The 25,794-nt window shown below is 44.0% G+C and overlaps 1 protein-coding gene across 2 annotated transcripts in view; it reads left to right on the forward strand.

Annotated features, from left to right (window-relative positions):
* Positions 1-230: 230 nt before the first annotated feature.
* The window catches only part of LOC109899405 (transketolase-like), a 29,642-nt gene continuing 4,078 nt past the window's right edge, over positions 231-25,794 (forward strand). The window contains exons 1-13 of one of the 2 annotated variants that reach the window (XM_031834294.1): positions 231-604; positions 3,206-3,323; positions 3,600-3,713; positions 3,995-4,107; positions 5,429-5,620; positions 5,941-6,059; positions 6,889-7,085; positions 7,340-7,504; positions 22,052-22,208; positions 23,882-24,012; positions 24,186-24,269; positions 24,619-24,712; positions 25,258-25,380. In XM_031834294.1, the coding sequence (XP_031690154.1) occupies positions 498-604; positions 3,206-3,323; positions 3,600-3,713; positions 3,995-4,107; positions 5,429-5,620; positions 5,941-6,059; positions 6,889-7,085; positions 7,340-7,504; positions 22,052-22,208; positions 23,882-24,012; positions 24,186-24,269; positions 24,619-24,712; positions 25,258-25,380 (1,714 nt within the window). In that variant the 5' untranslated portion in view covers positions 231-497. The remainder of the gene's footprint in view (positions 605-3,205; positions 3,324-3,599; positions 3,714-3,994; positions 4,108-5,428; positions 5,621-5,940; positions 6,060-6,888; positions 7,086-7,339; positions 7,505-22,051; positions 22,209-23,881; positions 24,013-24,185; positions 24,270-24,618; positions 24,713-25,257; positions 25,381-25,794) is intronic. The other variant, XM_020494662.2, reaches the window with a different exon arrangement.

Here is a 25,794-nt window from a genome sequence, read left to right on the forward strand (position 1 = left end):
TTCTGTGGGCAGATGCTTCCCAGGTCCCCCTTTCTGTGGGCAGATGCTTCCCGGGTCCCCCTTTCTGTGGGCAGACGCTTCCCGGGTCCCCCTTTCTGTGGGCAGATGCTTCCCGGGTCCCCCTTTCTATGGGCAGATGCTTCCCGGGTCCCCCTTTCTGTGGGCAGACCCCGCCCCTCTTTTCTCTCTCTCTCTCTCTCTCTCTCTCAGACACACACACCCCTAACACACTCCTTGCACACTCGCATGCAGTCCTAGCCAGCATAGAGTGCGATTTGACCTCTGTACTCAGACCCGTCCCACACCGCTAGTCCCATCCTCCTCCTCCTGTGTACACGTGCCAGGGATAAATCCTGCCTCTCCCCCTTTCTCCACCTCTTCTCTCTGCCACGCATATACACAAGCAGGGCTCCCCCTGCCAACCCTCACTCACACACAGCCTCTGTGCAGTCTAGTTCACTTTCCTGGTGCTTTTGGTGCTTAGACATTTTGCCTTCATGGAGGACTACCACAAACCCGACCAGCAGACAGTGCAGGCACTCAGGAACATCGCCAACCGCCTCCGAATAAACTGCATCAAGGCTACCACTGCTGCCGGCAGCGGGTAAGACCCTTTAACTCAAACTGACACAGACACACACACACACACAGTCGTAAATCGAGGGAAGAGTGTATAAAGACTCCTTCATACACACAGGTGCACATGCACACCCATGTAAAATACAAAATGAAACAGCATGTTCTCTTTTTGTTCTCATGTGAGCTATGGAAAAATGTAACTGAGTTGAAGACAAAATGTAGGGTAACTGGGGTAACTAGCCCCCTGGGGTAGACTGTAGCCGCTTATATCCCTTCATAGTTTGTTTGTCTAAGCAGGACCATCATCCACATACCACATTTTTTACAAAATGTTGCTTTTTTTGTGTCAGCAATGGGACATGGTTCTTAAGGGAGGCTGGTAACCCATGTTACCGTCTGATGCTGTGAGTCACTACACATATGTGATGCAGATCAAAACGATAAAGACTATCCGTAACAATAACATAAAAGGTTTATATTTTCGTCAACATCTGTATGTATTGATTTTTATATAGACATACAGTAGCTTGTACTTAGGTAATCTGTTTATATAGTTTAATTGTAGAACGCTGTATTCTTGAACAATTTACGGATTATTTTGTTTATTCTATTGAGCAAGATTGATGTATGGCCATTGTGGCTCAACATGAGATTATTTCGTTTTTTTCGATATTAGAAAGTGTTCCATTGTGAACAACATGAAAGGATACATTTTGCTGTAGTGTCTGAAATTAACTCCTGTATCTGGGGAAAAGTATAGCGCGTCTTCATTTGTCTGACCGCAGGCAGGTAAGCGATGGAGGAGCCCTCGGAGCTTGCGCGTCAGTTGTTGGCACGAGACAAAGCGCATGGAGATAACCCTGGCTGGGGTGTGCGCTCCGCCATCTTCGTTGAATTAGATGGGGGGAATATTGGTCATTAAATATTATTAATAATTACTCCGCAATTACTCTTAGTGTGAACACCCAATTGAAGTTTATTATTAGGCTAGAGTGTACAAACACAAATGCACAAACAAGTCCGCACGTTGGGTAATTATGTAAAGAACATATTTCATTGTGATTTTTGTGAAGAAATCACAAGTTTATTTGAGAAAGGCTATCAATCATCATTTATTGCTCAAACACAAACTCCAGCATCCATGAATTCCATCATGGCTCCATCATTCGACCGTAGCCTATACACAAACCATCCACAAATAGACTAAGTGCGCAAGCCTAGACAATAAGCAACTACCATGCGATTGGTTATTGGAGAAAAACCCCTCTACCAATTTAGGGTAGGGTCCTTGCCAGAATTTAAAAGTTTTGTTACGTTTTCAGAGCATCTTACTTAAATCGCTGACTGGAAATGGGAGCTAAATGTTACAAAGGTTTCCACTAGATTCAAAGTCAAAATTTGCTATAGCGTAAAAATGTACATAAAATAAAAGCTTTTTGGTCTTATTTTTAGGTTAGGGTTAGGCATTAGGGTTAAGGTTAGGGTTAGGCATTAGTTAAGGTTAGGGTTAGGCATTAGGGTTAAGGTTAGGGTTAGGCATTAGGGTTAAGGTTAGGGTTAGGCATTAGTTAAGGTTAGGGTTAGGCATTAGGGTTAAGGTTAGGGTTAGGCATTAGTGTTAAGGTTAGGGTTAGGCATTAGGGTTAAGGTTAGGGTTAGGCATTAGGGTTAAGGTTAGGTTTAGGCATTAGGGTTAAGGTTAGGGTTAGGCATTAGGGTTAAGGTTAGGGTTCAAATCCCATTTTAAGAAGATCAATTGTAGAAATGACCTTGTGGCTTAGGTAACTAGTGACGACCATAAGGTTATAAGCCCGGTGATGAATGTGATTCCAAATGGCGCCCTCTGACTGATTGACTAACTGGCTGTCTGACTCGTGCTATTTCCAAAATGGTCCACATTTCTCCCCAGTCGCCCATCAACGTACCCCTTGGATGTTGACATCACTGTAATTGGGAAAAAGAAGGAGCCAATGGGACATCCCGGTTTGAGCATGGCCCCCTCATCAGTATTTTGGATGAACTAGTCCACTCTAATTATTATTACCCATGTTTCCCCATGGTGCCATAGAATTCTTTGGCGAGTTCAGAATTTAGACTGTGCCACTTAAAATCCAGTTAGACTCTGATTGAATTCGGAGTGATTTTGAGATTGTAAAGTGATATTTCTGTTCTCTGTGTTTGTGTCTGTGTCTGTGTGTGTGTGTGTGTGTGTGTGTGTGTGTGTGTGTGTGTGTGTGTGTGTGTGTGTGTGTGTGTGTGTGTGTGTGTGTGTGTGTGTGTGTGTGTGTGTGTGTGTGTGTGTGTGTGTGCGTGCGTGCGTGCGTGTGTGTGAGCGTGTGTGTGTGTCTATGAGTCTGTCTGCTATGTGAACACCTGTCAGTAACTGCTCATACACTCTTAGAAATACATGCTATCTATAACCTAAAACGGTCCAATAGGAAAACCCTTTGAATAACCCTTTTTGGATCCAGGTAGAACTCTTGGCTCCATGTAGAACTTTTTCCACAGATGGTTCTACATGGAACCCAAAGAGTTCTACCTGGAACCAAACAGGTTTTTCCTATGGCGACAACCAAAGAAGCCTTTTTGAACCCTTTTTCCTAAGCGTGTACTCCTTGTCTCCCAGATATCCCACATCATGCTGCAGCGTTGCAGAGATCATGTCTGTTCTGTTCTTCAACACAATGAAGTACCGCGCAGAGGACCCCAAGAACATCAACAATGACCGCTTCATCCTGTCGAAGGTGAGACTATTGGAATGAAATAGAACACTATTGTTGCGTTCTATTACTGTTGTTGTGAGATCCTCCAGCTCACCTCCACTGTTTTGGTTGGGGTAAAGGTCACATAACGGTCAGGATCTGCTTCCGTGATACACTTGTGTTACAGCTGGTGTGCGATGGTCATGTGATATGGCAACAGTCATAAGAAGCAGTGTATTTTACACTCCCTGGTTGTGAAATAGTTACGTGGTTATGTCTTGGGTTGTATTAGAGTAACATGGGTTTTCCTCTCCTTAGGGTCATTCTGCACCGGCCCTGTACTCCATGTGGACAGAGACTGGTTTCCTGAAGGAGAGTGAGCTGCTCTCTCTGTGCCAGGTGGAGTCCAACCTGGAGGGACACCCCACACCTGTGAGTGATAACTACTGCACATCACCTTTGCTAACCTAAAGGTTAGCGTACATCTCACCTTTAATAGCCTGACAGTTAACCTACGCCTCACCTTTAATAGCCTAGCAGTTAGCACCGTAGCAAAACTGAAAATGGAAATGTGTGTTCTTCTTGGACAAGTTCAGGTAGTACCTTACTGAACGTTGATAACTTGTAACCTATAATAATAGCTTAACGTTTTATAACCTACTCAACACATCCTTGCTCTCTGTGGTGATAGTAACAGTCCTGTTCCTGTGTATGTGTTGGAGTTTCAGAAGCAACAGTTTGTGGATGTGGTCACTGGCTCTCTGGGCCAGGGTCTGGGTGTAGCCTGTGGGATGGCCTACACCGGGAAGTACTTTGACAAGTCCAGGTAGGAGTTCACACACATTCACACACAGATTTGTGGTCTTTGCAGGCCTCTGAATTCTAAAGTGTTAAGTATGGACTCAAATACATAATGAGGTATTTTAGAACTCTTAGCGGATAGTGATGTATTTTAGAGCTCTTTAGAGCACAGTGTGTTATTTTAGAGCTCTTTAGAGCACAGTGTGGTATTTTAGAACTCTTTAGAGAATAGTGATGTATTTTAATGCTCTTTAGAGCATAGTGAGGTATTTTTTAGCTCTTTTGAGCATAGTGAGATATTTTAGAGCTTTTTTGAGCATAGTGAGATATTTTAGAGCTTCTTAGAGCATAGTGAGCTATTTTAGAGTTCTTTAGGGCACTGTGAGGTTTTCTAAGGTCCTCTGGGTGTGCAGTATCTGCATGCTCTGCTCTTACGATTCTTCTGCTCTAATAACCACAGCCCCTGCGGCCACAACTCAGTTATTTTTACCATCCAGACAGATTCTGTCTCAGAATCCAATTCAGACTTTACATTAGTATTCATCACTCAGTCTATTGTTCAAAATCAGATTCACATTCCCCAGTCTAATTCAGGTTTTGTCTCAGAATGAGGAATGCGGATCTCTGATATGTGGAATGTGCATATTGCCAGTCCTGAAAATATGCCCTGCCCTGGATAGATTTGTGCTAGAGGAGGATTTTGTGTGGGTGGTGGTTGAAAATGATGACATAAGCAGATTATCAGGCAATTTGATTAAAATATGAGCATTTGCTTTGTTCAAAGGAGTCTGTGTGGCTAGAAGCCTCAGTCAGCATAGATGTGAGGGAATGCAGTAAGTGGGATAAAGGGAGAGGTAAAGGTTAGCAATTTCCCGTTGTGGGAGAGGGCTTTCACAATTCCCAGGGGGCATTCAATCCGTTCTGTCACTTCAGGTGAAATGGATGAATTTGACTTGAAAGGTTTCATAGAGCACTATTTGGTGTTGGGTAGAATGATAATTTGATCTTACCACTTCTTGAATCTACACTGTTTAAAAAAGGTACTATCTAGAACCTAAAAGGGTCCTTCGGCTGTCCCCACAGGAGAACCCATTTTGGTTCCAGGTAGAACAATTTTCGGTTCCATGTATAAGCTTTTCCACAGAGGGTTCTCAATGGAACCCAAAAGGGTTCTATACGAAACCCATAAAAGGGTTCTCCTATGGGGACAGCTGAAGAACCTTTTTGTAAAAAAACATTCGAAGAGTGTATACACGCGCATATGCGCACACACGGCACACACATACATACACACACACACACACACCCCTCCCTGTCTCACCCCCCCATCCCTCTCTCTTGCCAAGCTACCATGTGTTCTGCCTTCTGGGGGATGGGGAGCTGTCTGAGGGGGCAGTGTGGGAAGCCATGTCCTTTGCCTCTTACTACCAGCTGGACAACCTGGTGGCCATCTTGGATATCAACCGCCTGGGCCAGACCGACCCAGCGCCCCTGCAGCACCATGTGGAGAAGTACCAGAAACGCTGCGAGGCCTTTGGGTGAGTGTGTGTGTGTGTGTGTGTGTGTGTGTGTGTGTGTGTGTGTGTGTGTGTGTGTGTGTGTGTGTGTGTGTGTGTGTGTGTGTGTGTGTGTGTGTGTGTGGTGTGTGTGTGTGCGTGCGTGCGTGAAAGTGGGTTCACGAGTGAGAAGGACAGAGTGAGTAAGAGAGGTAGAGATCCTCTTTGCCAATGTAATGACAGCGAGAGAAAGTCTATGAATGTGTGAAGGCACATGTCAACATTAGTGAGAAAGAGAAAGTGTGTGAATGCCTTTTCCATATGTGAAATGGGTTTTCTGACGTGAGTGTTGCTGTCTACAGTTGGCATGCCATCATCGTGGATGGGCACAGTGTGGAGGAGCTGTGTAAGGCTCTGAGCCAGGCTCGTCACCAGCCCACTGCCATTATCGCCAAGACCACCAAGGGCAAGGGAATCCCAGGTACTCTCACCCTCGTATGGCTATTGGCTACATCCTATCACTCATACCTGTTAATGGGCTAACCTCTCAGTATGGTGTGTAAAGTATATAAGGTGTTGGGCCATTGATTTTTCCTGACCATGTGACCTGACTCCAGGCCTGGGGGTTTTCCCCGTCAGGAGATCACATCGTCAGGCTAAAACCCTGGGCCTAAATATCCATTCAAATGTTACTGTGTATCAGTGGTGGAAAAAGTACCCAACTGTCATACAGTACTTGAGTAAAAGTAAAAATACCTTAATAGAAAATGACTCAAGTAAAAGTAAAAGTCACCCAGTAAAATTCTACTTGAGGAAAAGTCTAAAATAGTTGGTTGGTTTAATGGTTTAAAATATACTTAGATATCAAAGATTAAAGTATAATACATTTTAAATTCCTTATATTTAGCATCCAGATGGCACCATTTTCTTGTATTGTTAATTTACGGAAAGCCACAGGCACACTCCAACATTCAGACATCATTTAAAATGAAGCATGTGTGTTTAGTGAGTCTGCCAGATCAGAGGCAGTAGGGATGACCAGGGATGTTCGGTTGACAAGTGCTTGAATTAGACTATGAGTACTTTGGCTGACAAGGAAAATGTATGGAGTAATTTGTACAATATTTGCTTAAGGAATGTAGTGAAGTAAAAGTAAAAGTAGTCAAAAATATAAATGGTAAAGTACTACAGATACCCCCCCAAAACAACTTAAGTACTACTTTAAAGTATTTTTACTTAAAGTACTTTACACCACCACTGTGTATACAGCATGTGTGCATTCTAATATTATGTCTGTCTGCATTTACCAGCTGTGGAAGATAAGATGGGCTGGCATGCCAAGCCCCTGTCCAAGGACATGGCTGAGGGAGTCGTGAAGGATCTGCAGGCGCGCATCATGAACAGCAGCAAGCGCCTGTACCCCACCACGCCCGTAGAGGATGCCCCGCCAGTCAGCCTGCGCAACGTCCGCATGCCCAGCGCACCCGCCTACAAGCAGGGAGAGAAGGTAACATACAGTACATGCATCTCACATGCATCTCACCATATACTGTACATATGTGGTTGTACAAATTATCCCAGGAATTTGGACTTCACTGGGGCTCACCCTATAGTCGCAAACATTATATAATAATAGAAGCAGTCACTCACACCTTAGATTGACTACTAATGATACAAACAGGCAGAAAAATGTACTTATTAATGACTGACTGGTTGATTGAATCGTTGATTTGTTGATTGACTGGTTGTATTTCTCAACAGATTTCCACCAGGAAGGCCTATGGCATGGCCCTGGCTAAGTTGGGCCGTTATAATGAGCGCGTGGTGGTCCTGGATGGAGACACCAACAACTTCACTTACTCAGAGATCTTCAAGAACGAACACCCGAACCGCTTTGTTGAGTGCTACATTGCGCAGCAGAACATGGTATGAAATTAACCCTAACCCTTACTCAGACCCTAACCCTATTGAGTTTTTCTTGATTTTCTCTTTATCACATACAGTACCAGTCAAAAGGTTGGACACACCTAATCATTCAAGGGTTTTTCTACTGAAGACAATCAAAACTATTAAATAACACATATGGAATCATGTAGTAATCAAAAAAGTGTTAAACAAATAAAAATCTATTTTATATTTGAGATTCTTCAAAGTAGCCACCCTTTGCCCTGATGACAGCTTTGCACATTCTTGGCATTCTCTAAACCAGCTTCACCTGGAATGCTTTTCCAATAATCTTGAAGGAGTTCTCACATATGCTGAGCACTTGTTGGCTGCTTTTCCTTCACTCTGCGGTCTAATTAATCGCAAACCATCTCAATTGGGTTGAGGTCGGGTGATTGTGGATGCAGCCATCTGATGCAGCCCTCCATAACTCTCCTTCTTGGTCAAATAGCCCTCACACAGCCTGGATGTGTGTTGGGTCATTGTCATGTTGAAAAACAAATGATAGTCCCACTAAGCGCCAATCAGATGGGATGGCTTATCGCTGAAGAATGCTGTTGTAGCCATGCTGGTTAAGTGTGCCTGGAATTCGAAACAAATCACTGACAGTGTCACCAGCAAAGCACCCCCACACCATCACACCTCCTCCTCCATGCTTCATGGTGGGAACCACACTTGCAGAGATCAACTGTTCACCTACTCTGCGTCTCACAAAGACACGGCGGTTGGAACCAAAAATCTCAAATTTGGACTCATCAGACCAAAGGACATATTTCTACCAGTCGAATGTCCATTGCTCGTGTTTCTTGGCCCAGGTCTCTTCTTCTTATTTGTGCAGAAATCTGACCATAAAGGCCTGATTCACGCTGATGTTGAGATGTGTCTGTTACTTGAACTCTGTGAGGCATTTATTTGGGCTGCAATTTCTGAGGCTGGTAACTCTAAAGAACTTATCCTCTGCAGCAGAGGTAACTCTGGGTCTTCCTTTCCTGTTGTGGTCCTCATGAGAGCCAGTTACTTGAAGTAACTTTCAAAGCTCTTTACAGTTTGCGGATTGACTGACCTTCATGTCTTAAAGTAATGATAGACTGCTGTTTCTATTTGCTTATTTGAGCAGTTTTTGCCATAATATGGTCTTGGTCATTAGAAGGAAAGGAAAGAAATTTGACAAATTAACTTTTAACAAAGCACACCTGTTAATTGAAATGCATTCCAGGTGACTACCTCATGAAGCTGGTTGAGAGAATGCCAAGAGTGTACAAAGCTGTCATCAAGGCAAAGTGTGGTTACTTTGAAGAATCTCAAATATAAGATATATTTTGATTTGTTTAGCCTCTTGGAACACTAGGGGCAGTATTTCATTTTTGGATGAAAAAACATTCCCGTTTTAAACAAGATATTTTGTCACGAAAAGATGCTCGACTATGCATATAATTGACAGCTTTGGAAAGAAAACACTCTGACGTTTCCAAAACTGCAAAGATATTATCTGTGAGTGCCACAGAACTGATGCTACAGGCGAAACCAAGATGAAACTTCAAACAGGAAATGAGCAACATTTTTGAGGCGCTGTTTTCCATTGTCTCCTTATATGGCTGTGAATGCGCCCTGAACGAGCCTACACGTTCTGCCGTTTCAAAGGTAAATTATTTTATTTGAATGCTTTTCTTGTTTTTGTGAAAATGTTGCCCGCTGAATGCTAACGCTAAATGCTATGCTAGCTATCAATACTGTTACACAAATGCTTGTTTTGCTATGGTTGAAAAGCATATTTTGAAAATCTGAGATGACAGTGTTGTTAACAAAAGGCTAAGCTTGAGAGCTAGCATATTTATTTCATTTCATTTGCGATTTTCATGAATAGTTAACGTTGCGTTATGGTAATGAGCTTGAGGCTGTATTCACGATCCCGGATCCGGGATGGCTAGAATCGAGAGTTAACACTTTTTTGGTTACTACATGATTCCATATGTGTTATTTCATAGTTTGGATGTCTTCACTATTATTCTACAATGTAGAAAATAGTAAAAACCCCGGAATGAGTAGGTGTGTCCAAACTTTTGACTGGTACTGTATATGTAGTCAGGATTGGGAAGGACCTATGAGCCAATTATGACCATTCTATAAACCCAGACAACACTCTTTCTAACTAAACCAAGCGTTTAAAAGCCAACCTGTTTTAAAATGACTTCTAAATTATACTTTTTGTTAAAAAAAAATCTATTCAGCATTGTTAAAACATTGCAGCAGCATTTCGTGGCTCAGCTTAGCTGTCCTCTCCTCTGCCTCTGTCTCTCTCGCTGAAGCTCAACCGAATGCCCTGTCCCTAGACCTGGGTTCAAATACTATTTTTGAAATTGAAATTTTTAAGATACTTTGAGCATTTTTTCTCTAGCCTGTTTGAAGTGCCAAATGGTGGGGCTTTACAGTTTCTTGACAAATCTATTGGCCCATTAAAGCTAGACAAGCTCAATCAAGCACAGATAAAGTATTTGAAATGATCTCAAATAGTATTTGAACCCTTGCTCTGCCTGTCACTAATTTTGCTGATGGTGATTCGCTATAACAAAATGCCTCTTTACTTCTGTTCAGACCACTGACTCGTTGAGCGAATTCCCCCTCTCTCAGGTCTGATTAGCTGAATAAAAACTTCTCTCTCAGTGTTACAGAGATTGGCCTGATGAATAATGGATGTTGGTCCATCCATAATGTAACGCTGGAGAGAGAGACATGACCCACTTACAATACACCATGCCAAGCATCCTCTCTCCTACATTCTCCCTCCGCTGTGCTTCCTCCTCCAATGCCTCACCACGCTTCCTCCATCCACCATGCTTCCACCCTCCGCACAGCTGACTGGTTTGTCGTCTTGAGGATTTGAACCAGTGACCTTTCAGTTACAGGCCCAGCACTCTAACTGCTAGGCTACCTACCCTCTATTCCTATCCTCTCATTGCAATCTGACTTTAGATTAACATTTTGGGAGAGTTGTCATTCAGGCCTGGCTGTATTACTGTGCTGCTGCTGGTTCCTCCTGCAGCAGCAGCCTGGCAGCCTGGCAGCATGTTCAGGTCAGGGCTGTGTTTGATGAACAGCCGTTATGACAGTTATGGTGAGCTGTGAAGTGAAATATGAATCAGTGTGAGGACGGTGGGTGTGGCTGACTGTCTTACTGACTGGTTGGGTGACTGACTGACTGACCGGATGGATGGTTGGCTGGCTGACTGACTGACTAATTGGCTGCCTGGTTGACTGGCTAACTCAATGACTGACTTTTTATTTATTATTCATTTTATTTAACTAGGCAAGTCAGTTAAAAACAAATTCTTATTTACAATGACGGCCTAGGAACAGTGGGTTAACTGCCTTGTTCAGGGGCAGAACAACAGATTTTTACCTTGTCAGCTCGGGGATTTAATCTAGCAACCTTTCGGTTACTGGCCCAACGCTCTAACCACTAGGTTACCTGCTGCCCCAGACTGACTGACTGACTGACTGACTGACTGAATGGATGGCTGACAGACTGCCTGGCTGACTTACTGACTGCCTCACTGCCTGGCTGACTAGCTGGCTTGCTGGCTTGCTGGCTGATATACCATTGCTATAAAGGTGATTGTGCAGAATAAAGCTAGAATGGCAGTTTCAAATGAGACAGACAGATTGTTTAATGGGGAATCGTTAATATTGATAAGAGAATAATGAGAAAATCAGAGGTACTGCTGTTCATGTTATGACTTATTTATGACTGCATTATGTATGGCATGGTTGAATACTCGTTTCGGATTTGCTTGAAGTGCATTCTAGAGCATGCATTATTTCCCTTTATAAACTGGATGGTTCGAGCTCTGAGTGTTGATTGGCTGACAGCCGTGGGATATATCAGACCATATACCACGGGTATGACAAAACATGTATTTTTACTGCTCTAAATATGTTGGTAACCAGTTTATAATAGCGATAAGGCACCTAGGGGGTTTGTGGCATATGGCCAATATACCACGGCTAAGGGCTGTATGCAGGCACTCTGCGTTGGCGCCTTGCTTAAGAACAGCCCTTAGCCGTGGTATGTTTTCCATATACCACATCCCTCTCAGGCCTTATTGCTTAAATAATGCACGGTATATCAGCAAGGTAGAATTCAATGGCTACAGTTATTTCTTACATGTTCTACGTTTGAGCTGCTTTTGAATGAAAAAGTTGAATTGAAAACATTATTGGCATTGTTGAATTCGATTCTCATAATAGCAAGCTAGGACTGATGGTTTGGTTAGTGAAACTAGCAAGTCTGTTTGTTTGGTTACCAAGGCAACTGCTGTAGCTATCTAGTAAACTTGCTAGCTGCTTCAGTGGATGTTGAACACATTTCTACCTGCAAAATGAACACATTTCCAGCAGCAAATGTTTTAAATTATAGCCATGGCATAGTGTAAAAGGGATAATCAACTCGGGCTCTATGCGTTTCATGGAAGACAATGCAACTCTGTGAAGGTCATTTCCACTCCGCTAGCACGTTGTGGAACACACCTTCCACGTCGTTCATTGTTTTCCATAGAAGGCATTGTCCCTCGTTGATTATCAGTTACTCATGTCATCATTGGAGTCATGCGTCTTTGAATACGGCATTAAAGGGGCAATCTGCTGTTCAAACAATCACATAGAGAGAAAGAGACCGAGACACACAAGGAAAGAGAGAAAGAGACAGAGACACACAAAGAAAGAGAATAATGATCATGTCAATGGCAAGAGCGCTATCCTCTTTGTCCAGGTTAGATATGGGGCAGAAGGAAATTGGATAATAGTACTTCTATCGGGTACTAATATGGAATAGGAACGAGTCCAATGGCAACCTCATAGGTTTAGACAGCCACGGTGAAGAGAAGAGCAGGGGGATTGGGGAGTGCTTTTGAGATATGAAACAGGAAATGACAACTTGTGAGAGAGAAGAGCGCCGCTGATTCCTCCCATATGGTACCATAAACTCGTGTGCTTTTGGACTGACTGAATTCTCACTGACTTTTACATAGCGTATAGCGTAGGTCCTGGGTTTCTGGGAGGCGTGACCCCTCATTTTGATTGTGATTCGCTCAGCAGTCATTGTCCCCGTGGAGACCTCACTTAACCCCTTTGTATTTTTTCACTACTCATTTACCGAACAGATTGTCCTGTATTTCAATCAAACGTCCCATTTGTTTGACGACAATTGACATTTCAACCTGTGTCTTTTGCAGTCACATGGCACTTTTCACAAGGTATACAGTGCCTTTAGAAAGTCTACGTACCCATTGTCCACTTTGTGTTGTGTTAAAGCCTGATTTTAAAATGGATTAAACATAGATCTTTTTGTCACTTGCCTACACACACAGCCCATAATGTAAATGTTGAATTGTGTTTTTCAAAATGTTTACTAATGAATGAAACATGAAAAGCTGAAATGTCTTGAGATCATAAGTATTCAAGCACTTTGTTATGGAAAGTCGAAATAGTTCAGGAGTAAAAATTTGCTTACCAAGTCACATGTTAAGTTGCATGGACTCACTCTGTGTGCAATAAAAGTGTTAACATGATTTTGGAATACCTACCTCATCCCTGTACCTCACACATACAATTATCTGTAAGGTCCCTCAGTCGAACAGTGAATTTCAAACGCAGATTCAACCACACATACCAAGGGGGGTTTCAAATGCCTCACGAAGGAGAGAACCTATTGGTAGAAAAAACTAAAAACAGACGTTGAAAATCCCTTTGAGCATTGTGAAGCTGTTAGTTATCTCTACCATGTAACCACGCCAGCCCAGGACCTCCACATCCGGCTTCTTCACCTGCTGGTCTGAGACCAGCCACCCAGACAACTGGTGAAACTGAGGAGTATTTCTGTCTGTAATAAAGCCCTTTTGTGGCGAAAAAACGTACTCTGATTGGCTGGGCCTGGCTCCCCAGTGGGTGGGCCTATGCCCTCCCAAGCCCACCAATGACTGTGCCCCTGCCCATTCATGTGAAATCCATGGATTAGGGCCTAATGAGATCATTTAAATTAACTGATTTTCGTATATGAACTTAAATAACTCAGGAAAATCTTGAATCTTGTTGCATTTTGCCATATTTTTGTTCAGTGTATATATAGTACCAGTCAAAAGTTTGGACACACCTACTCATTCAAGGGTTTTTCATTATTTTTACTATGTTCTACATTGTAGAATAATAGTGAAGACATCAAAACTATGAAATAAAACATATGGAATCAAAAGTAACTAAAAATGTGTTAAACAAAAACAAAATATGTTTTCTTTTTGAGTAGCCACCCTTTGCCTTTGACAGCTATGCACACTCTTGGCATTCTCTCAAACAGCTTCATGAGGTAGTCACATGGAATCAAATCAAATCAAATTTATTTATATAGCCCTTCGTACATCAGCTGATATCTCAAAGTGCTGTACAGAAACCCAGCCCAAAACCCCAAACAGCAAGCAATGCAGGTGTAGAAGCACGGTGGCTAGGAAAAACTCCCTAGAAAGGCCAATACCTAGGAAGAAACCTAGAGAGGAACCAGGCTATGTGGGGTGGCCAGTCCTCTTCTGGCTGTGCCGGGTGGAGATTATAACAGAACATGGCCAAGATGTTCAAATGTTCATAAATGACCAGCATGGTCGAATAATAATAAGGCAGAACAGTTGAAACTGGAGCAGCAGCACAGTCAGGTGGAAGTTGAAACTGGAGCAGCAGCATGGCCAGGTGGACTGGGGACAGCAAGGAGTCATCATGTCAGGTAGTCCTGGGGCATGGTCCTAGGGCTCAGGTCCTCCGAGAGAGAGAAAGAAAGAGAGAAGGAGAGAATTAGAGAACGCACACTTAGATTCACACAGGACACCGAATAGGACAGGAGAAGTACTCCAGATATAACAAACTGACCCCAGCCCCCCGACACATAAACTACTGCAGCATAAATACTGGAGGCTGAGACAGGAGGGGTCAGGAGACACTGTGGCCCCATCCGAGGATACCCCCGGACAGGGCCAAACAGGAAGGATATAACCCCACCCACTTTGCCAAAGCACAGCCCCCACACCACTAGAGGGATATCTTCAACCACCAACTTACCATCCTGAGACAAGGCTGAGTATAGCCCACAAAGATCTCCGCCATGGAATGCATTTCAATTAACAAATGTGCTTGTTAAAAGTTAATTTGTGGAATTTATTTCCTTCTTAATGCGTTTGAGCCAATCAGTGTTCTTGTGACAAGGTAGAGGTGGTATACAGAAGATAGCCTTATTTGGTAAAAGACCAAGTCCACATTATGGCAAGAACAGCTCAAATAAGCCAAGAAAAATGACAGTCCATCGCTACTTTAAGACATGAAGGTCAATCATTGCGGAAAATGTCAAGTGCAGTCGCAAAACCCATCAAGCGTTATGATGAAACTGGCTCTCATGAGGACCGCCACAAGAAAGGAAGACGTAGAGTTATACTGTATCTACTGCAGAGGATAAGTTCATTACAGTTACCAACATCAGAAATTGCAGCCCAAATAAATGCTCACAGAGTTCAAGTTTATTTACTAGGCAAGTCAGTTAAGATCAAATTCTTATTTACAATGACGGCCTTGGAACAGTGGGATAACTGCCTTGTTCAGGGGCAGAACAACAGATTTTTACCTTGTCAGCTCAGGGATTAGATCTAGCAACTTTTCGGTTACTGGCCCAACGCTCTAACCACTAGTCTTCCTGTCGCCTGTAACAGCAACATCTCAACATAAACTGTTCAGATGAGACTGTGAATCAGTCCATCATTGTAGAATTGCTGCAAAGAAACCACTACTAAAGGACACCAATAAGAAGAGGATGCTTGCTTGGGCAAAGAAACATGAGCAATGGACATTAGACGGGTGGAAATCTGTCCTGTCTGATGAGTCCAAATTGGAGATTTATGGTTCCAACCACCGTGTCTTTGTGAGATGCAAAGTAGGTGAACGGATGATCTCTGCATGTGTGGTTACCACCGTGAAGCATGGAGGAGGTGTGGTGGTGCTTTGCTGGTGACACTGTCTGTGATTTAGTTAGAATTCAAGGCACACTTAAACATGGCTACCACAGCATTGTGCAGCGATACGCCATCCCATCTGATTTGCGCTTAGTGGGACTATAATTTGTTTTTCAACAGGACAATGACCCAAAACACACCTCCAGGCTGTGTAAGTGCTATTTGACCAAGAAGGAGATTGATGGAGTGCTGCATTAGATGACCTGGCCTCCACAATCACCCGACCTCAACCCAATTGAGATGGTTTGGGATTAGTTGGACCGCAGAGTGAAGGAAAAGCAGCAACAAGTGCTCAGCATATGTGGGAACTCCTTCAAGATTGATGGAGGTGCCGATGTGCGGTCTCCCAAAACACGGGGGGTTGATATCCGAGGACACACTGAAAAAGAGTGAGATGGAGTGAGGAATGCACCAGGGAGTTCTGTGCTTATTCGGCCTCGGCTAGATAGCGACTGCACTCGTGTGGTTGGTGGGTGCAGTGTTGGCTAAGGTACTTCCCTATTTCCTGATTCAGGCGTTCTGTAGGCCCATTGGTTTGGGGATGGTATCCGGAGGATAGGCTGATGGAGACCCCCAGTAGGTCGCAGAAGGCTCGCCACACCCTGGAGATGAACTGGCATCCCCGATCTGAAACGATGTCTTCCGGGATCCCACACAGACGAAACACCTGTTGGAACATGCACTCAGCCATTTCCATGGCATTAGGTAGATGCGGAAGGGGGATGAGTCGGCACATCTTGGAGAACCGGTCCACTACAACAAAAATAGTCGTGAAGCCCGAAGAGTCTGGCAGATCAGTGAGGAAATCCATGGCGATGTGAGACCATGGTCTGTGTGGTGTAGGTAAATACTCGAGCTCAACGGTAGGTAGTTGGCGAGGGCTCTTTGCCCATGCACAGACGGGACAGGAAAGAGTGTAATCTCGGACGTCTGCTGTTAGAGATGACCACCAGAACCTGCGTGTCAGTAGCTCTGTGGTCCGGGTGATCCCGGGATGGCCAGAACTCAGTAAGGTATGCCACCACTGCATTAGTTGGGGTCTGACGGACGCCAGAATGTAGGTCTTGCCTGCAGGGGTGTCGGGAGGAGCTGGGTCGTGGCGTAGGGCATCTCTGACAGCTGATTGGATTTCCCAGTGTATGGGTCCCATGACACAAGACGGAGGCAGGATTGGCTTGGGTTAGAGGAAGGGGAGTCAAATAGATGGGATAAGGAATCAGCATTTTCTTGCCAGGTAGATAGTTAATGGTGAAGTTGAAGCATGTGAAGAAGAGTGCCCAGCGAGCCTGTCTGGGGTTGAGCCTCGTAGCACTTCTCAAGTACTCCAAATTGCGGTGGTCGGTAAGGACAAGGAATGGGTGATGAGCTCCCTCTAACCAGTGGCGTAACTCTTCAATATCCAGCTTAATGGCAAGGCGCTCTCGGTTCCCAACATCATAGTTCCTCTCAGCGGGTGACAGTTTCTTGGAAAAGAAGCCACATGGGTGTCATTTGGGAGGTGTCCCTACCCACTGAGAGAGATCTGCTATCACGCCGACTTTGGATGCATCAACCTCCAGAAGAAAAGGTAGGATTTGGCGGCCTAAGGATGGGTGCAGAGGTGAAGAGGAGTTTCAAGGTCTCAAATGCAAGGCGGTGTCGGTCCATTGGAGGAAATGTGTTTTTTGACAGGTGAGAGCTGAGAGAGGAGAGTTTGTGTTGCTGCAGTTTCAGATGAACCGCCGGTAGTAGTTGGAAAATCCTAGGAAACGTTGTAGTTCCTTTACGATGGTAGGTTTGGGACAGTTAAGCACGGTCGTGACTTTGTCTTCGTCCATGTTGACCCCTCCTGGTGTCAACACGAAACCTAGGAAGGTTACCGTAGTAACGTGAATGGTGCTCTTCTCAGCCTTGACATAAAGATGGTGGTCCTGTAGCCGTTGGAGGACCTGTTGCACATGTTGTACGTGTTCTGCAATGGAATGAGAGTATATCAAGATATCATCATCATACATGATGGGGAACTGGTTGATCAATTCCTGGAAAACTTCATTCATGAAGGACTGGAAGACTGCAGGAGCATTGGTGAGACCGTAGGGCATAATCAGGTATTCGTAGTGACCCTTAGCGGTGATGAATGCCGTCTTCCACTCATCCCCACTTTGGATACGGACCAGGTTGTAAGCACTACGTAGGTCCAGTTTAGAGTAGATGGTAGCCTGTCCAACTTGTTCTAGTGCGGCTGGAATCAGAGGGAAGCGATTCTTGATGGTAAGGTCATTGAGGGGTCGGTAATCTATGCAGGGACAGAGACTACTATTCTTTTTCACAAAGAGGAACTGGATGCAGCCAGAGACGTGGATGGACCAATGAATCCCATGTTGAGGGCCTCTTCTATATAGGTGTCCATAGCCGCGTTCTCTGGGATGGACAGGAGATAGATCTGACCCTTAAGAGGCTGTGCCCCAGGAAGGAGGTCGATCATGCAGTCCTCTGGGTGATGAGGGGGGCAGAATGGATGTCTTTGTCTTGCTGAAGACACTCTGGAACTGGGCATATACAGGTGGGATGTGGGCTGGAATGGCAGACTCCGATTCTTATATAGAGGTGGCTCAACTGGGTAGATTGAAGTAGTACTCAAAACAGGCGGGAGACCATGAGAGCAGTTCCCCCCCCGCCAGGAGATGGCGGGGTCATGAAGGCTTAGCCAGCGGTGACCGAGGATGAGGGGCTCTTTAGGCAAAGATAATACCATTAACTGAATGACCTCAGAGTGAAGGGGGCCAATCTGAAGAGTGATACTGTCGGTCATTCGAGTCACAAGACCTGTTCCGAGACGTTGTGCGACCAGCGCATTAATCCTAAAGGGAGGATTAACAGGGATTAGTTTGAGTCTTAACTGTTGTGCCAATTGTTCTTCAATGAAATTACCTGTGGCCCCCGAGTCCACTAGTCCCTCCGTAAACTGAGTGATCCCATTACCAGAAAGATGTGCCGGGATACCAAACTGCCTTTTGGCAATTTTCAAAAACGTAGATGTGCTTACCCGGGGGGAAGTGGAGATGTTGTGGTCACCCCTTCGTGGGGGGGTTGGGGGGGGGGTTACTCTCTTTACAATAGAGGCACAGGTTTTCACATAACCTCCAAAGTCTCTCGGCAGGTGTGAGAGGGTTGCGGCTGAGTTGCATGGGTTCGGGGCTATTAGACCGTGGTGGACGAGAGAAGGGCGTGGAAAACTCATAGGCCATGGGCGACTGTATAGGTCTGCGGTCCACCAGTAGGTTGCCAATGGATATGGACATCCGGATGTATTGGTTTAGGTCAGTTAAATCTCCTCTGCTGGCCAGTTTGGTTAGTAACTCCCGATTTATTCCCCTCCGGTAGACTGTAAGGAGCGCTGGTTTACTCCATCCTCTGCTGGCAGCCATGGTGCGAAACTCAAGGGCATACTCAGTGGTGGAGCGACAGCCCTGTCGCAGCTCACATAACAGGTCCCCAGTGTGACAACCTGAAACGGAATGGTCTAACACCTCCTTGAAGAGGGCGTGGAAACGTAATTCAGAGGACAGATCAGAACTTTGAGCAGCCCACAGGGCTGTGACTCAATCCAGAGCTTTGCCTGTGAGTAGGGAGATGATGAAGTTACATTGCATGAGAAATCTTTGTACAGTACCAGCCGTCGTAATTATTAGGCATGGATATGGGAGGGGGGGGGGTTGAGAGGTGGTTGTGGTTCCTCATATCAGTGAAGCAGGAATGGACTGGCGAAAGGAGGTCGCAGAGTTCATCGATTCGTTCCTCCTGTCGGGCTAGACGTAGCTGCAGCTCTGCTGAATCCATCTGTCGTTTTTGGTGAGGTATTCTGTAATGAACACAATGGGAGACGGAGAGCTGGTTTCAAGCGCAGAGCGCAGCAGGTGTTTATTGTTGACCTCTTGCGACGAGCAAACCCGTATCCGGGAGCGTAATCATAGCCTCAAATGCATTAGCATAACGCAGCAGACATAAATACCCCTAGAGACTTTTCCTATTCATGAAAATCGCAAATGAAATGAAATAAATATATTCAAACACAAGCTTAGCCTTTTGTTAACAACACTGTCATCTCAGATTTTCAAAATATGGTTTACAGCCAATGCTAGACAAGCCTTTGTGTACTTTTATCATGGCATAATGCTATGCTAGGTTCTGCTGGCAGCAGGCAACATTTTCACGAAAATAAGAAAAGCAACCAAATTAAATAATTTACCTTTGAAGTACTTCAGATGCTTTCACTCATGAGACTCCCAGTTAGATAGCAAATGTTCCTTTTTTCCCAAAATATTATTTTTGTAGGCGAAATAGCTCCCGTTTCTTCATCATGCTTGGCTGAGAAATCAACCGGAAAATGCTGCAACTATAACGCCAAACTTTTTTCAAAATTTGCTCCATAATATCGACAGAAACACGGCAAACATTGTTTAGGATCTATCCTCAAGGTCTTTTTAACATATATATTCGATAAAATATCCGTCGAGGCAATTGGTTTCTCATAAGAAGCGATTGGAAAAATGGCTACCTCAGTATTTTACGCGAGATTTTCTGCGGGAGACACCATGTGGCCACATGCTATATAAGACGTCACAGTGCTGTAGACACCTTGGGGAATACGTGGAAAACGTAAGCTCATTCGTAGCTCATTCACAGCCATATAAGGAGTCATTGGCATGAAGCGGTTTCAAAAAATGCGTCACTTCCTGGTTGGATTTTGTATCTGGGTTTCGCCTGTAACATCAGTTCTGTGGCACTCACAGACAATATCTTTGCAGTTTTGGAAACGTCAGAGTGTTTTCTTTCCAAAGCTGTCAATTATATGCATAGTCAAGCATCTTTTCGTGACAAAATATCTTGTTTAAAACGGGAACGTTTTTCATCCAAAGTTTTTAATAGTGCCCCCTAATGCATAACTGGTTATAAAGGACCACAGGAGGAGGCAGGTAGCTGGGTCCAGGGGCACTCAGAAATTCATACACAGAGGGTTCAAAAAGACAACAGTACAGGCAGGGAAAAGGCAAGTAACTTTGTCCAGGACATCAGGCAATAGGTTGATAACCGGAAATCTGATAGGCTAAAGTACAGGCAGGGAATAGGCAAAAGGCGTCGTTAGTGAGGCAGGCAAAAACTATCATACACGGGAGGATAAAGTATGGGAAACACAGAGCTCAGACTAGATGTGTGTCACAAAACAAATTATTCCTCACAATTATGGTGTGGAAAGAACTGAACTAAATAGTGTGTGATAATGACATACAGGTGTGTGATCAGAATTCAGGTGATTGGGATCTGGAGAGTGATCTGCGTTCAGGGGATCTATGTGTTTGAGAGTGTGAGCTGGAAAGTGAGCTGCGTTCAGGGGATCTACGTGTTTGAGAGTGTGAGTTGGAAGCAGACGTTACAGTGCAAAGCTGTCATCAAGGCAAAGGGTGGCTACTTTGAAGAATCTCTTATATAAAATCTATTTTGATTTGTTTAACACTTATTTGGTTACTACATGATTCCATATGTGTTATTTAATAGTTTTGATATCTTCAATATTGTAATACAATGTAGAAAAAAATTATAATAAAGAAAAACCCTTGAATGAGTAGGTGTATATATTGTTTTTCTCACAAACCTAGTGCACTGGCCCTTTAATAGTCCTGTATTAGCAGACCAATATAGTTGTTTGTAGTGCGGACAAAAAATAAGTCATAGATATAGAATAAATAGTGTTCTATGTGATTCTGGGTTCCGCTCACCTTCAGCTGAAGCTAATTTATCTACAGTAGCCTACAATGCTATGTCTCTGCAGTTGCAGGACCACCATAGAGATTAACTACATGTTCAACTGTTCTGCCTTATTATTATTCGACCATGCTGGTCATTTATGAACATTTGAACATCTTGGCCATGTTCTGTTATAATCTCCATCCTGCACAGCCAGAAGAGGACTGGCCACCCCACATAGCCTGGTTCCTCTCTAGGTTTCTTCCTAGGTTTTGGCCTTTCTAGGGAGTTTTTCCTAGCCACCGTGCTTCTACACCTGCATTGCTTGCTGTTTGGGGTTTTAGACTGGGTTTCTGTACAGCACTTTGAGATATCAGCTGATGTACGAAGGGCTATATAAATACATTTGATTTGATTTGATGTTCCCGTGGGGATTAATTGGGACTAGATTTACTGCCGAGCTCCTGATGAGGCTCATTCAGGGAAGAATAGGAGGATGGTCTTCCTGAATCTATTCTGCATTTTAAATGCCACCCTATTCCCTACATAGTGCGCAAAATAATAACTGCACCTTATAAGGAATAGGGTGCCATTTGGGACGCAGCCCTTGTAAATGTATTGAGAGTTACTTGGAAGATGAAATATTGTTCTGCCATCAGCTTCATTAAAATAATGTCCATCCATTATTCTCAGTAACTAATCTCCCTAAAGTCACCAGCCGCCACTGTTATAGTGTGATGTAACTCCTCTCTTCTCCTTTTCCCTCTAGGTGAGTGTTGCCACTGGCTGCGCTGCCCGTGAGAGGAACGTTGTGTACGCCAGCACCCTGGCCTCTTTCTTCACCCGGGCCTATGACCAGCTCCGCATGGCTGCCATCTCAGAGAGCAACATCAACTTGTGTGGCTCCCACTGTGGCCTGTCCATTGGTGAGTCTGTCTGACCCTCCCCCAAACAAACCCCGGGCACACTCCCAAATCCTCATTCCACTCCACTCCACGCCACTCCCACAACCACCCACCATCACCCCCATACACTGCAACCTGCCACCAAAGATGGTGGATAAATTAAGATAGTTCACTCAAGCCGTTTACCATTGAAAAAATCTATTATGTTCCTGTCTGCTTAACTTGGTGTGTCTCACATAAACAACAACGCAATAGCAGCTGGGTCTGGTTTACTTAGTTAATTGACTTTCATTGAACCTGAAAAAAAGCAGCAAGTGGGATGTCTCGCTTCCTCTTCCATCTCTGTCACCTCAACGAATGTTCCCTATTAACTGCCTGTGTGCGTGGTCGTGCACCTCCTCCAGGACTGCCAGAAATGCCAGGTTGCACAGAGACGCAAGAGATTGAACTTCACTGAGTTCACCCCGTTAGTTTTCACTTTATAGATCAATGTTTTTTCTGTGATTGAATCAACATTATACCAGCCCCTTTTCAATGCAACAAACCAAAACAAATCTAATTTTGCAAGATTTGGTCTGTGATGTTGTTGTAGGGAGAGCAAGAGCGCAAAGGAGAATTATATTGGCAGTCAGGTAAAAAGCTTATGTCTTAATAAAAAGGAGCAATGTTGTATTTTGAGACAGGCTTGAATATGCAAATAAGCCAATATGCAGAGGGATGGCCTACATTGTCTAATTCTCTGTTTAGTAATAATAATACATTTTATTTTGTAAAGTGGTTTCTTGTATCATACAACACAATAAAATGCCATTTACAGTCCCCTATTTTGGCCCATGGTGTTAGAGACCAAGTAAAAAATCATGAATGTCAAGCCCTTCATAATGTAAAAATGTTTTTAAACGTCTCATGCAATGTAGGCCTGCTTTGAACACCACACATAGGCTATATCATAGAAATCAAAAGCTATTTCCATGTGAAAATGTAATAGGATTTGCCCCATTTGGTTTTGTTGGTAGGCTTACATTATGCTGAAATAGCCACAATAGCCTAATGGCTACTGTCTAAAACTGTACATTTGCTCTGTGCCACCAAAAATTTTTGGGAACATTAGTCACACAACCCCACTCTTTCTCCAGTGACTCTACCCCCTCTCTCACTCTCTTCACTCTTTCTATTGGCTCCTCAAGTCAAAGCACCCTCAAATGGTACTGAATTCCCAACGTGACTGTCCATCTCGTGCGGTTGATCCAAGTTCCTCTCTTTCTTTTTCCCCACTTCTGTGTTTTCCTCCTCACCTCCTTCACCCCCTGAGGTCCCCTAACCTCCCTCTCCCCCCCTGACCCTGTCTGTCCTGGATGCTGTCACCTTCACCAGGGGACCTGATGTCCCTCTCCTCTGTTAGTCCCTCAGGTACACTGCATGCCACTCTCTCTACGTCCGTCTGTCCTACTGTCCGTCTGTCCTATTGTCCGCATTCTTGTCTGTCTGCCTGTCTTATACACCTGCATGTCAGTCCACCTAGCCTTTAGCTTTATATTGGGTTGAAATCATATTTGAAATATTTAGCTTGAGCCTGCCTGGAGTCTTGGCTGGATGTGATTTGCACCAGGAAATCTCAATAAAGAGCAACACATAGTATTTTCTTTCTACGTTACAACATTTTGGAAGGAAATTAATCTATTTGAGTGTTCCAGGAGAGGACGGGCCGTCTCAGATGGGTCTAGAGGACTTGGCCATGTTTAGAGCCATCCCCATGGCAACCATCTTCTACCCCAGCGATGGTGTGTCTATTGAGAAGGCAGTGGAGCTGGCCGCCAGCACAAAGGTACTCATAATCCCTCCCACCAAAATGCTATTGGTTCTTATCCCCTCACACCAAATGTTATTGGCCCTCCAACATTGACACATCTCCCTACGCCCCTGCCCCAAGACCAGAGGGTATGCTTTGTGTTCAAACCCTCAAATGTATGACCATAGTATTCCATTCTCTTTTCTAAGGGCGTTTGCTACATCAGAACCAGCCACCCCGAGAACCCGATCATCTACAGCAGCAACGAGGACTTCCATGTTGGACAGGCTAAGGTGAACTCTTTTCTATATTACATTAACCACACAGGCTATCACAGCCTTGGATAAACCACATAAATTTCCACCTACTTCCGGACATGAGCTGATTAGTTAGATGATTAGTTTAATCAGTTCTACAGCATCCATATTAGGAACTCCCTCACTGAGGAAGTATTGTCTGACAACTGAAAGAGTTCCTATTATGGATGCCGTACAAGTGGTTGAATGGCTTCAAATTAACACAGAGAGGGTTGTCTTTGAGTGGAATATAAACAATTAATCTCTCATCCAATAGTCTAGCTTTATGAGATGCTTTATGAGATGTGCTGAAACCTTGTTGTTAACTCATCCCTGTCCATCTCAGGTGGTGTACCAGAGCGCGGAGGACAAGGTGACTGTGATCGGGGCAGGGATCACCCTACATGAGGCCTTGGCTGCAGCTGAGATGCTCAAGAAAGGTACAGGACAACTACAGCCAGATTTGAAGAAATACTTGGAACCCAGAACCGAACTGTATAGGGATTTGATGATTCCTGGCTGTGGCCATTCTCTCTTTTCTTCATGCTCTAATATTGGCTACATGCGTTAATAAATTTGCTATTGAATCCAATCCATTCATTAGTGTTGGCGCACAACTTCTATATCCTATAAGTGTTGGCCTTTCTCAATTATATGTTCAAGCTTATCCTGTTTATAAAGTTATATCCCTCTCTATATCTCAACCTCGTTGTTTGAAGGTTTTAATGCCATTCTCTGTATAGTTGCTTGAATCTTGTTCTCGTTTCTCCACTGAAACACACTACTTTGGGTTTCACAATTACGGCAACTTTCCCAAAATTCCCAGGTTTTCCATAAATCCTGAATGGAGTATTCTAGATTTTCTCCTTATTCCCTTCTGATTCAAGGAATATTCTAACCAGGATTTCTGGAAAACCTTTGGAGTTTCCAATTCTATACACTACTGTTGATAAACACTATGTTTCCCACCTTGTTGTATTCCCAGAGAGGATCTTCATCAGGGTGATCGACCCATTCACCATCAAACCCCTGGACTCCAAGACCATCATTGAGCACACGCGCCAGACCAGGGGCCGGATCCTCACCGTGGAGGACCACTACTATGAAGGTATGCTTTTCGCGACCAGAGTTCCGACCTTGCGTATTATTTTTTGCTAGAACACCAGGAAGTTAGAGAAGGAGATAGACACAGAGGGGTTAGACAGGAAAATGATAAAGATGGGGCTCTTTTATTTATTTATTTAAAAAAAATATATTTCACCTTTATTTAACCAGGTAGGCTAGTTGAGAACAAGTTCTCATTTGCAACTGCGACCTGGCCAAGATAAAGCATAGCAGTGTGGGCAGACAACAGAGTTACACATGGAGTAAACAATTAACAAGTCAATAACACAGTAGAAAACAAAGGGGAAGTCTATATACAATGTGTGCAAAAGGCATGAGGAGGTAGGCAATAATTACAATTTTGCAGATTAACACTGGAGTGATAAATGATCAGATGGTCATGTACAGGTAGAGATAT

This window comes from Oncorhynchus kisutch, linkage group LG1, assembly GCF_002021735.2.
Source record: "Oncorhynchus kisutch isolate 150728-3 linkage group LG1, Okis_V2, whole genome shotgun sequence".
NCBI lineage: Eukaryota > Metazoa > Chordata > Actinopteri > Salmoniformes > Salmonidae > Oncorhynchus > Oncorhynchus kisutch.